Source organism: Protopterus annectens, chromosome 6.part0, assembly GCF_019279795.1.
Source record: "Protopterus annectens isolate FY-2018-M chromosome 6.part0, PAN1.0, whole genome shotgun sequence".
Taxonomy (NCBI): domain Eukaryota; kingdom Metazoa; phylum Chordata; order Ceratodontiformes; family Protopteridae; genus Protopterus; species Protopterus annectens.
The window spans coordinates 427,884,380-427,897,553 of NC_056737.1; the positions used below are offsets into that span (position 1 = coordinate 427,884,380).

At 37.4% G+C, this 13,174-nt stretch overlaps 1 protein-coding gene across 2 annotated transcripts in view; it reads left to right on the forward strand.

The window, feature by feature from the left end:
- Window positions 1–481: 481 nt before the first annotated feature.
- The window catches only part of ANKRD63 (ankyrin repeat domain 63), a 70,608-nt gene continuing 57,915 nt past the window's right edge, over window positions 482–13,174 (forward strand). The window contains exon 1 of one of the 2 annotated variants that reach the window (XM_044074171.1): window positions 482–1,892. In XM_044074171.1, the coding sequence (XP_043930106.1) occupies window positions 639–1,892 (1,254 nt within the window). In that variant the 5' untranslated portion in view covers window positions 482–638. The remainder of the gene's footprint in view (window positions 1,893–13,174) is intronic. The other variant, XM_044074172.1, reaches the window with a different exon arrangement.

A 13,174-nucleotide genomic window follows, 5' to 3' on the forward strand; every position in this document is an offset into this window, starting at 1 on the left:
GTTTCTTTTCGAATGGAAATAATAATGGCAGGTTTCGAAGCTGCTTGTGAGGACAGGTAATCGCATCAGTGCTGCAGCGTTTAGGATTCCAGTGTGTGTAACTGCTGATAGACACTAGTTGTGGACGTGTACAGCTTAGTGTGCCCCTGATACTTAACACTGTAATGTCACAATAGAAAACACTTGGAAGATCAGTTCTGACTGGATGTAGGGGTGAGGCAGTGGTCTGAACATGATGGGTCAAAACCAGGAAAAGGGAATTAATCTAATACCTGATCCATTGCTTAACACCTGGGAAAACAGAGCTGATTCACCTGTGCACTGCAAGTTCTAGGTATAAAGTTCTTACGAAGATGTAACGCTGCTGTTGTCCGCTGCTGTCAGCATATTTATCCCCTTCCCATCCTGCGTGTGTGTGAAAGGGGGTGTTGCTGTAGGCATGGTGACTACAGCAGTATATAAGCATCTATTACACCCACAGCTCACTGTAGTCGTATCTGTTATTTAGCCTTCAAACTGACTTTTTAGCGCAGAGCAGCATTGCTATGCTAATTGCAGACGTGATAAGCTCTGGAACACTGTAAGTGCATGTATAACCCTAATTTATAAGAATTATTTCAACGTTATTCTAGACAATAATGATGATCAGACCTAAAGATTTGTGCCAAAGTTCGGGCACCAAGACTTTCTTGGAAGCGATGCAAAATGGTAAAGTGCACCTGGCGCGCTTTGTCCTGGATGCCTTGGATTGCAGGATTCTCAACTCCAGGACTGAGCAAGGCAAAACTCCTCTGATGTTTGCTGTCACTCTCTCCGACCCTGGCCTAGGAATGAAGTTCACAAGGCTACTTCTGGAAAAAGGTGCAGATGTGAATGGACAAGATGAACATGGACGCACCGCCCTAAGCTACGCCTGCGAACTGGGCTACCTAGAGATAACAAAGCTACTTGTCCAGTTTGGTGCTGATCCTGAAGTACCGGACATATGGGGCAACAGCCCTCTTATGTACGCTGCCTCCTCTGGTCACAAGGAGGTCTTAGAATTCCTCATCAAGGCATTCAAAAGACTGGGGCTTAAGCTGGATAGTATTAACCAAGCAGGACATTCTGCAGAGCAGATCGCCAACTTTTTTGGTCACAGCCATTGTGTAGAGACATTGAATACGTTCAGCAAGAAGCGGGCTGATTTGGCAGGGTACAGTCCAGAAATGGGAGGATCCAGAGAAAGCAGGACAGGTACCTGGAAAGCGCAAAGGAGACCAAATCGTTTGCCCCTGCAGGTCCTGGAGCGTTTCAGCAAGCCTTTCCACAGCTCAGGAAAGAGCGCAGAAGAGCACCTCACCAGCTTGTTTAATAGGCAGGCAAGGTTGCATGGACAACAAGACAGGGACAACCAGAAGTGGCAGGATAATGAACAAGGTGTCAGACCGGAACATGGGAATGGACTTTTCTACTTGGAACACCAGCCAAGACCCCTGGGCACCTGGGCACTGAGTAAATCGGTGAACCAGCTAGCATTTGAGGAGAAACTGGATACGAAAGACGGTGCGGTCATTCCGTGTAGGGGTAGTACCTTCACAGCTAGCACTCCTTCTCCTAGGTGTAGAGAAAGACAGACAGCTTTCTCCCGCAACAAGTGTCTTTCTCTCACAGACGACCTCGAGGTTCCCCCAGACTCCCTGATTGCTTCCAAAGGATCCCTCATTAGAAGGCGCTTCCTGGCACCAAACTCCCCTTCTGGCACTTGTTCTTCTCGCCTTACATCCAGCCCCCAAGAGGCGGTCCAGCTGTGTTTGCCTGCGGCTGAGAAGGAGAGGGATGAGCTCCAACAGTCTTTTGAGGTAATACTGAATGTCGGGTTGGGGCAGAGGCAACGGGGCAACCAGTGGTAGGTAAGCAGTCCGGCTGTTAGGTTTCATATTTCTTGTCAGATGTATATCATCAGAATTTTTAAATGGTGGGATATCACCCCTGTTCACTGAAAATTAATGAAAAAAAGTGGCAGGTAACTAATTCTGGAAGGAGAAGCAGAAGACTGACTGACGCTGAAATCTGTGCTTGTTAAAACAAAAGAGAAGAAATGCAACATCGGTGGTTGTGATGGCTAAATGATGTGACTGCCAATATGTGAAAGCATAGCTCTTAACCAGTCAGGGACACATCCAGAAATAATCAGGGACGATCTGGGACACTTTTAAAATATTAGTTCTATGAACTCGAGGCATTAACAGAATTAGAGAATGTAAATTAATATAAATTTCCTGAAGTAAAGTAATTCTTCAGCTCTTAATTATTGTCATTATTTATTAAGCATAATTCACCACGTTTTTGTCCAAAAGGTACCAGTGATAAGAGGGATTAAGAGGGACAGAGCTAAAATTTGAGGGTCAGAATCAAGGACATCCCTGAGGTATGAGGGAGTAAAGCTTAAACATTATGTTAATATAAATTATCTCAGGTTGCTAGTATAATCAAAGATACAAAACCCCCCAAGTAAAGTCTGAAAGTAGTGTTATATGTGTGAAAAAGGTGTACTGAGTATTTATTTATATTGACATAGATAACATTCTTGCATTACTACTTGTATGAGGGCCTCCAAATTAATGATTTCCTTTCACTTGCAATGTGTAGTGCTTTGCAGGACTGGAGCAGTGGAAGTAAATAAAGATGACTTAGAGGAGGGTAAGGCTGTGAAAGGAAATGGACAGCAAATACAATGGTAATGGTGAAGTATAAGACTAGACAGAGGCTACCTCAGACAAGCAGTAAAGCACCCTGCCATCTGACCATGGTATCTATAGAACAGAGTAATTTCTGATCAGTTTTTACTTCACTTTATTCATGGTTTAATTTAGTTCTAACTTAAGCACTGATGTTTCATGCCTCATTAGTTTTATTTAAATTAAGACTAGTTTATCTAGCTGAATAGATCCCAATAAAGCAAATAGTATATGGAATGCAGTTGTTTCTATAGAATGACAGAATGTGGAAAGAATCATTAAAATTAAAACAAAAAAGGAGAGAGAAGAAACAGGAAGTTGAAAGGATATGGGAGGCTGGTCAGACCAGAATGGCTATGCTTTCTGATAGATTTTGGAAGGGAGTTATAAATATCAATTAAGTTTGCCAGTAGGGGAGTGGCAGTTATAGGAGACAGCAGAAGTAATTTATTTTGAAAAAAGGACCACTTATTTGGAATGCCTATTCGATAGCAAGAAGTCTTACCAATCAAAAGTAATGACCAAATGCATACAGAATCAGATGGCTGAAGCAGTGGGTAATGATTGCAGGCATATCTAGTAAAATAATGAAATAATAGTGAAACATTTGGATTATAATGCGTGCTTGGCCTGTTACAGTTGTTTAGACCATGTGCTCAGTTTTAATAGAGACCATATTTAAGTTCATTATTTTGTTCAAGCAGTGGTGCTGCGGTAGCGTTGTCACCTCACAGTAAGACACTGTCCGGTTCGATTCACAGCTAGAGCATCTTCTGATTGGAGACATGCGTGAATGGGCGTACCTTCGTTGAAGGTTGTGCATCAGGGCTGGTAACTCGGCACGTAAAAATCAACTACCAATCATTAGCGGACTGGAGTTCCGCTGTGTCGACCCCTAACCGGGAAAAGCTGAAAGACAAACAAACAAACATTGTTCAAGCAGTAATATTAGTAAATGCATCTAAATAAAATAATAGTTCTGCAATGACAGCAGTTTTAGATAATCACATCTGTGTTTTCAGTAAAAAAAGAAGAAAAAGAAGAAACACAACATAGTATATCAGTGATGTGAGATATGCAAATCCAAACAGTTTATTATGTGAAGTACTTCAGTTTGAAACAAGACATTTACTTATGTTTTATTTGCTTAGTATTAGAATCACAAGGCTGTACTATTGCTCAATGTCATATTATGCTGAATGCAAATTAAATTATGTAAAAAACAGTATAATGATACAATTTATGTATATAATCCCATGGCAAAGAATTCTAAATCTGGAATTCCTCAGTTCCAGATTTTTTTAAATCTAGCAGAGGGTTGCTTAGCTGTAGAGAATGTGCAATCCCCTGTGGCTGTGCTGCCTTGGTATTAGAATAGATAAGTAGTTGTTGTGAGAGTATAGCCCATCATCTGAGCTTGTGGGGAGGTACCCCTAAAGCAGGTCCATGTTACAGATATCAACTCAATGATTTGACCTCATAAAGTTTATTGTTATGCTCTAAGGTATGTTTTCCCCTGTCCATAGGATTATCCCAATGGCTTCCCCTCCTCCAACCAATACAGATATCTACTCAATGATTTGACCTCGTAGAGTTTATTGTTATGCTCTATGGTATGTTTTCCCCTTTCCATAGGATTATCCCAAATGGCTTCCCCTCCTCCAACCAATACAGATATATCTACTCAATCATTTGACCTCATAGAGTTTATTGTTACGCTCTAAGGTATGTTTTCCCCTGTCCATAGGATTATCCCAATGGCTTCCCCTCCTCCAACCAATACAGATATCTACTCAATGATTTGACCTCATAGAGTTTATTGTTATTCTCTAAGGTATGTTTTCCCAGGTCTATATTAGAACATCGAAGTTTCAAAACTTCGAATGTTCTAATATCGAACCCTATTCAGCGAAAGCTGAAAACATCGAACATACAGAACAGCAAATTTTTTCCTAGGGAAAAAAATTTGCTGTTCCCAAACACATACACACAACAGAAGCACACCAAACAAACAGCAATCCACACACATACACCTAAAATCTTATGCCTAACCCTACACTAAACTATACACACACCACTAACTATCCACTTACCTTAACCCAAACTCTAACCCTAAGATCCGTCACTATTGCACACTCACCTCACCCGCTCCCTAACCCTCACGCCCACACAATCGCACACTTACCTGAACCCGACCCGTAACTTTCCACCACAGCGCTGAAAATGCAGAGGCAAGAGAAACGGGCAGCCAAATTCTTTCCCTAAGAAAAAAAAAATTGGTTTTCTGTTGCTGATTAGGGTTCGATATTAGAACATTCAAAGTTTTGAATCTACTCAGTGATTTGACCTCATAGAGTTTATTGTTATGCTCTAAGGTATATTTTACCCTGTCCATAGGATTATCCCAATGGCTTCCCCTCCTCCAACCAATACATGATTTCCATCTGCCCCACTCACTACCAATATTCTTTTGTGTGTGATCCATGTGTATTTAAAAGCCATCATTTAGTTAGTCACTTTTTATTAAAGTTCTTTAAATACATCATACCCCACCTGATATTATGCCCTATTTGGCATGTAATATTTACTATGAAACTGATATCCTTTTATACCACATTTATTTCCACAAAGCATTTGTATAGATCTTTATTATATACCCCCCAGTTACACTGCTTCCCTTTATTCTTCATAATACACCCTCCACTTTATCTTAATTTTCAATATGCTCCAAAGCTCACTAGTAGTGTAATGCTTTCTGAGATAGCCAGTAACCATGAAGGGCTAAAAACAGTGTTTTGTGGAGCACAAAATGGCACATCAAATTAAAACTAATGAAATTTGCCCCAAAATACTTCTGTCAGTGTACAGTCATTTCAGTTATTCTGTAATATTTCAGAGCCAGTTCTTAAGACCAGATATAATGCTATCAAGCAGTCTGATAAACAGACATAAATTATAAACATGGTATAGAAGGACTATCAAATAAATGCAGCTAAATGCAATATTTTGAAACATACATGTTATCATTCATTGAAAGCTGTTAACATTCTATAGATTTAGAAATCTTCAGAAAATGTCATATGCACCTATTACATTTTTGTGGAGCTGGATATCTGTTGTTCTAAAACACACTCAAAGCCTGCCACTGTCTAATCAAGTAAACTAGTTCTTTAGAACAAATGTTCTCACATATTTATATTCTCATTTTTATCACTAGGAGGCCAGTCATCAAGTCCAACTTCAATGTTCATTTTGTTATTTCTATGTTCTATAAAAATCACAATGACAGTTGAAATTGTTGAAAGTATGCAATTTGCCTTCTGTTTTTCCTTATTTATGACACCTATAGCTTCCTGTAAAATGCACTGTGGTATTTTTCATCTCTACATTTCTCATTTCATTAATGTGGCAAGGGTCATGACTTGAAATAGACTCCTGTGGTCCACTTCACTATTGCATGCAAAGATACATAATTAAATAAAAATTCACATAAAAGAGCTGCTAATTACAAATTTTAATGAAAATAAGTACAATTAAACTTTCAGATGATATCAGGTTGCTTTCTCCTTTTATTCTGTTACTCTTCAGAACTATAGTGACCTTCTTTTAAGAAATGTTTAGCTAAGTGCTTTTAGGTTTTCTTACTTCAGTATATGATTTCATGTATCTTATAAGTGATATTACAAACTGTTGTTGGCCTTTCCATTATATGTGAAATGCTTACCTAATTTAGTTCATGTTGTGCCTGATCCAGTGGTACAGAGATAGGATTATCCCCAGTGCCACCAGTGAGTTGGGAGTCAGTACTGCCCCAGGCAAGTGACAGAAGCCATTATCAGTGATGTACATACCTTTGGTGGAGGAACAATTTATCAGTACTGCATTGTCCCCTAAGAAAGCCTCTGGGGAAAACTGTAAATACCCTAGTCACTCATGATCTTTCTTTGTACAGTCCAGTTTTATGGAAATGCATACTTTCAGATACTGAGGGTCTACTGTGACCATGGCTATGGGTAGAATAGTTTTAAAGGTAAAAGTGGCTCATAGCCCCAGACTGACAGACCTTGACCTATCACCTTGGCATCCAGTCCTTCAGGGAATGACTGAAAGGGTACCGGGCAGAGAAAGTTCAGTAGATGGCTAGTTTTCTGACAAGTACATGAAAAAAAAATAATACACTACACCATCCAATGAACTTCTGGGATCCAGCATTGTCTCTGCACTTAGCTGACTTAAGTAGTATCCTATTCTCAAGTAATGTATGTCTGCTACAGCACAGCATATATTTTTCCCATAAATCAGAGGTACAAAGCATATAAAGTCATTAAACTAAGTTCATACACTCATAGGTTCAGTTGTCAAGTTTACTAGAAGCTTGTTTTGTTGACATTTTCTACTATGTTCTACTTCATATAATTTTGCAAGATTATTTTTAAGGAAATCAGTGATTAAGTTCTTCTGATTCTAAGGGAAATCTTGTTTCATAATTTTGGAAGGCATGTAATGCACCTGTCATTTTTTTCTAATATTTAGCTTTAGGTTCCCTGAAATGGTGTTACCTTCTCCAGAACTGCATTCCAAGCACAGTTTCAAATAGGACTGGATCAGGCATTAGGCCCGATTCCGAAAAACTTGGTCTCTCTGTAAGTGATTTACTCATGTGTATTACACTCAAGCAAGTCACTTACACTGAGAGCAACTCTTTTGGAATCTGGCCCTTTGTCTTCTAGACTAGACAAAGGTGACCTCTAAATAACATGTAAGAAACAGAATATAACATCTATTTCCAAAGTCTTTCTGAAAACTTCAAGTTTTCCAACCTCTGAACCATTTATCGTCTTAAGAGGACATGAGCAAAATGCATTGTAGTGCATTTAGTATTAAAACCTGGCCAGATGAAAAGAAAAAGTAAACTGGTATCATACCAAAGTGAATGTAGTACAGGGAAGACTAACCTGACAAAGACTTGCACATACTGGGGAAGCATGGCTCTCGCTATCTGACAGGTTAGGATAAGATTCTGTCAGAAGTTAACATAAACCATTTGCTAAAGCACAAACACATTGATAAAGTTAGAATCCCAGGACACCATTTAAAATGAAATTTTTTATTTTGTATCTGACTATAACATATCTGTAGCCGGTTTACTATCTGCATTCCGAATCCGCTTTGGTCGACCATTTAGAATGTCAACCTGAAATGCTGAATCTGGAATGCCAAAAATTAAACCAAGGCGAAAATTAATATATCAACAACCATGGTTCGATGTATTTGACATAGAGGGAGGTGATGCCACTCAACTTCTGCTATGCACATTAATGTACCGTTACCCCCTAAAGTCAATGGTACATTAATTCTACTATTTTGCAGGGGGCTGTGCGCCCCACACCCCCTGCACATTAAATATACCAACTCTAAGATTGCACTACAGTGAAGAAATGGGCTAATTCCCTGTTCCTCACTGAACCGCAATCTCCCTGCATAATGTTGAACCCAAATACTCAAACTACACTACCCGTTCGCTGTAGTGTAGTCAATACATTTTGGTTCGACATTCTGTCGACTTGAAAATTGCACTTCGACCACATGCTGGTCGACCGATGCAGTTTCTAGGTCTTCAGTGCAAACCTCTCTAGTCTATAGCACTTTGATCTAAACATGTTGGTTAATTTTATTAAAATATGTTATCTGTTGTCCTTTTTTCCCCAAGAGGCTATATTATAGATGTTTACTAAATTATTTTTAGCTTTTCTTAGACCTCCACAAATATCATTTATTAAGTTTTGTTTTGTTTATTACATTTCCCTTGAACCGGATATCTGTTTTTCTAAAACAACTAAAAAGAGAACTGTAGTTTTGAGTTGAAATGTTTGCTTTGATTTATTTTGTTTTCCTACCCTACCAAGCAAGGTACACAGGACTAAACATCGAATATTTTCAGGTATAAAATAGAAGACTGTAGAATTAAATACAGAATGGATTGATCTGGCTTAATTGGCTGAATCCAGGAGTATTCAAATAATGTAACTGACAGATGAGTACATATAGCTGTGCACTGACATATACATATAGATATAGAGGTACCAATGTTCAGTAATAAGGGTGTTCTGCAGTACTAATTAGTAAGCGCTAATTTTGAATAAAAAGAAGAGAACAATGCATTTTCTTAAGGGGCAGTTGTGGAGGCACTTGTAATAGCTGAGCACTTGCATGATGAATACTTTGAAGACAAGTGGCAGAAAACAAGGATTATTTTTAGAAAGTTTTGTAGAGAAAAGGGGAGTTTTTTCTAGAAAGTACCAGTCATTACATAGTTACGTAAAGCGCACTTCATAGAATTTTATTTGCCACTTTTTGGGTAGGTACAGCAACATCTTCCTTTCAAAGAGTGTAATTTGCCTTACATTTTTGAGAAAATATTCAAAAACCTAAATGAGTAGTCAGCCCTGCATATAGCACAAGGGAATTAACAGACATAAGGGGAAAAGAATTATTTGGTGATATACAAATACAGAGGTTCATGTAGAAGTTTACTGTGCAGTAGATAATGTTAGAAAGAACTAGGCCCAAGAAACATTACAAATTCTATTCTGTCTGTAAAGAATGCAGATGATGCTGTTTACAAAACTGTGAGACATGGGTATATATAGGAAGTAAACAACTCCAAACTAGAGTTAAATAGTTAGAGGGGCTGATGTCAGAGCATGATGTTTACATCTTTGTAGGCCATAATCAAATACAATGAGATCTGTAGGGAAACATTTGTTTTTAGTTATGCTCAATTAATTATCTGTTCTAGCAAGGAATTTGCGTAAGAGAGCAATGTATTGGGATAAACTACTTCAATGATGCAGGAGGCATACTTTGGTTAATAACAGAACCAAAGACCTCTGCATTTATTGGATTGCAACCGTTGTTTATTGATTTGAGATGATCAGAAATGGACACACATTTGATCAGCAACTACTTCAGTGCTGACATCCACAGCATCCTTGGCATTTATTTAGATGATAGTGCTATAAGTATACTTAGACCATGTGCTGTGCTTAATAATATATCAATTACCCCAGAGCCAGCAGGCTATAGTTCACAAGTCAGTTAATATAACATAAAAATGGGACAGAAATTTACACTAAATCCTTTAAACAAGAATAATAAATACATTGCTACTGTATTTGCAGTCTAGCTTTTTCAGACTTTTTAATATACAGTGCTGTTTGCAATTAGAAATAAAGCAGTAAAAAGAAAAGCAAAATTATAATCTGAATGAAGATGAATCAGGAATTAATTCCACAATTTTATTCATTTGGTTTAAGGCAGTAGTAGGTGTGTACTCATGAACTGTTTAACTGTTACTTTAACTGGTACATTTTGTGGCTCACTGATTAGAAACATGAAATGATAAATTTGTTAGTTTAATGTTAATTACTGGCAAAACTGCAGTGACTTCTAAAGGTAAGACTTCTCCCTTACATTGAGACCAATATGCACATAACCCAAAACAACATCGAATCATATTGAAGGTAATACCAACTAAATTTAATAGACTTCTTTGGTTGGAAGGCCAAACTACAAGATGTAACAAGGGCAGTAAATCTATCTAGATTTTAACAAGTAATTTGACATAGGAATGTCTCATTCATTATAATAAGTCAATTAGTCATAAATTGTTTTAATAATAATTGTTCATCACTAGCAGATTTGATGCATTGGTATTTACTGTAATATTAACAAGTAAAAAAAAAAAACATAGCTATACCATCTCTGAATGTAATTTTCCATTTAAACGGAATTTCTTACCATTTTGTAAATAATATTTTTCAGTGTGCAGACAACTAGGGTAGTATATACAACTCTGGAGGCCCTATTCAGTCTGCTTTTAAGTACTTTTAAATTTAATCCAGAATCATTAAAAGGCTTATTGCATATATGGTTTCCATAATATTGTTAAGAATCCCCCTTTGGATAAGAATATATATGGAGGTCCCATCAGCACTTCATATAAAATGTTAAATTGAGGTCCCATCTAGTTTTAGAGTAAGTACTTTGCAATGAAACATTTGGGAAGTTCTCTCAGTGGTATGGTCAAAACTTTGGTAACAGGTTTAAGGACTGGAACATGTACATGTGTCTTTGAACAGTGAGATTAAATGTATAAAAACGTGGACTTGCATACATTAAGTTTGAGATCACTATATCTATTATTCCCTTTTCTCATTTAAAGTAAAAGAACAATTATCAGTTTCTCCTTAGTTTCACTTTTTTGATGTAAGTCTACAACTTTTGATTATCACTGTCAAATTACAACAGGAATCCTCAGAGTTTTCCTCATCTAATATAAATGCCATCTCTAGTCTCCCCTGAAAGAGTCCATAGCCTTAATGTGTTATATCTGTTTAACAAATTGCAATAAATGAATTAATAAGAAGGGTAATTTCTTCTGGAAAAATGATTGGATTGTTCTACTTTTTAATTTTGTTTTGTTATTATATGTGAATACCTCTCAACCAATGAGCTCAAGAAATCTGTGCTAAAAATAATGGGGGGACAAAGGCACAAAAACAGGGACAAATTTTAGATATTCCTCTTATAAACATAGAAAGTTGTTAGAATAATAGGTTTTGCATTAGCATGAATCTGAAATGTATGTCCTTATTTTGTGACTTCAATCCTCAGTAATTTGCTAGAAAATCATAACTGTTATGAGAAACAGACCAAAAATATAAGACAAAAATATGGATATTCTGCAGAAATTTGGACAGTTAAGAGGTGCGTGGACCTTTTTCACTTACAACATTAACCAAAGGCACAAATACCATAATTTGATGGAAACATAGAACAGAGAAAATGACATCAGGTAAAGATGCAACACTGTAAAAAGACAGTTTCTTAATTTTATACAGATGTAACCATTATACATAGGCCTGTCTTAATTCTGAGCAGAACATCATTATGTAAGTACTTAAAAATATTAATCATTCATTTCAGACAGCTAACAGTTTTAAGATATTTGTATATGGGAAAACAGAATGAGAACTCAAAGCATGAATTGTTCTTACATTCCCAAAAAGAGCATAACATGACTAATTTATTGCTGCTAGCCATCTCAGCTGAGGTCAGCTGATAGGTTTTATTAGTTTGAAGCAATGTCTTCACATTTAACTAATCTTAACAGCTGCAGAGAGGTTATTCCAAAGGCTGGAGCTACCTTATTAAAGGCTGTCTTTCTGATAACAAGATCGAAAGAGAATCTCTTTAAGATCAGTGCCCCCTAATCAGCAGACCTCACCTCATGTGACTGTGAAAGATACCTATATCAAGATTATTTGCTAGAGATGGTCAGTGTCTGAAATGTGCAAAACTTAAAAGAAGTGCAAATACGGGGACAGCAGTTGTAGCCTGAATGTGCAGTATCTCAAGGCTAACTTCTCATTTCTGGATTACAACCTTGAGTAGAATGTTCCAAAAATAGTGTTTAAGGGAATTTTCCAGAGAAAGGAGAAAGGAAAATACAAAGTTTGTGCTTTTCCTGCAAGTTACAGTGACCTAACTGTAATGGGATTTGGTGGGTATTCATCTGCATGGGGGTATAGGGTTTGCCTTCCCCACATAAAACACTCATTGCGGTTAAATGTCCATTTGCAATCTGCTGACTGCAAGTTTGTACATTTGAGAAGGGATCGTAGGCATTTCAGGAGACTCACATTGCCATTCATCAGAATGGCTACAGCAGGTAAGCACTGGAAAGTGATACTAACGGGGTGGTATTCTAAGCAGTGGCTTGCTGTTTTTGGACTATGACTAACTGGGAATGACATAATTGTGGGAAACACTGACCACTGAATGTTGCTCTTACAGACCCCAGTATAGAATTAGATTTTCAGACTGTCCCACCAAATCAAAAACATTCAAACATTGCCCACTTGTATTTTCACTGTCATGTTGTGCATCATCAAGTGACTCACTTTAAAGAAAATGACATGTCTGCACTTAATGTCTTTCACAGGGTTTTAGTTTCCATGAGGTATGTGCCATTTGTGAGACAGTTTACTTTTTTCCAGTTTTTTCCCATGGACTGTAGGAATGTGGGGTCAGAAGCTAACCAAAAACATGTAAATATCCCAAGAACTCTGCAACTTACATATCCAAAAGCATTATGAAAATTGCCTTTTTTATTCAACTCTCTCAGCTTAGCAACAAACCAAAATATGTTTTGCCTTTTGAATGCACTTTTCCACCAGACATTTTAGATATCCCAGGAGCTGTACAAGCTATATGTTTGAAAATGATTTTTGCATCATTTAAATCTTGGCAACCAAGGGCTTTATATGCAAAAATACAATATGCTTCTTCTAAAGAAATAAATCCAGACCGCATTATTGCTGTCCCACTTAGTGTATTGCATTTTCATAGCACTTAAATTATTATGCTTCAGAATATTTAATTAAAAGCTG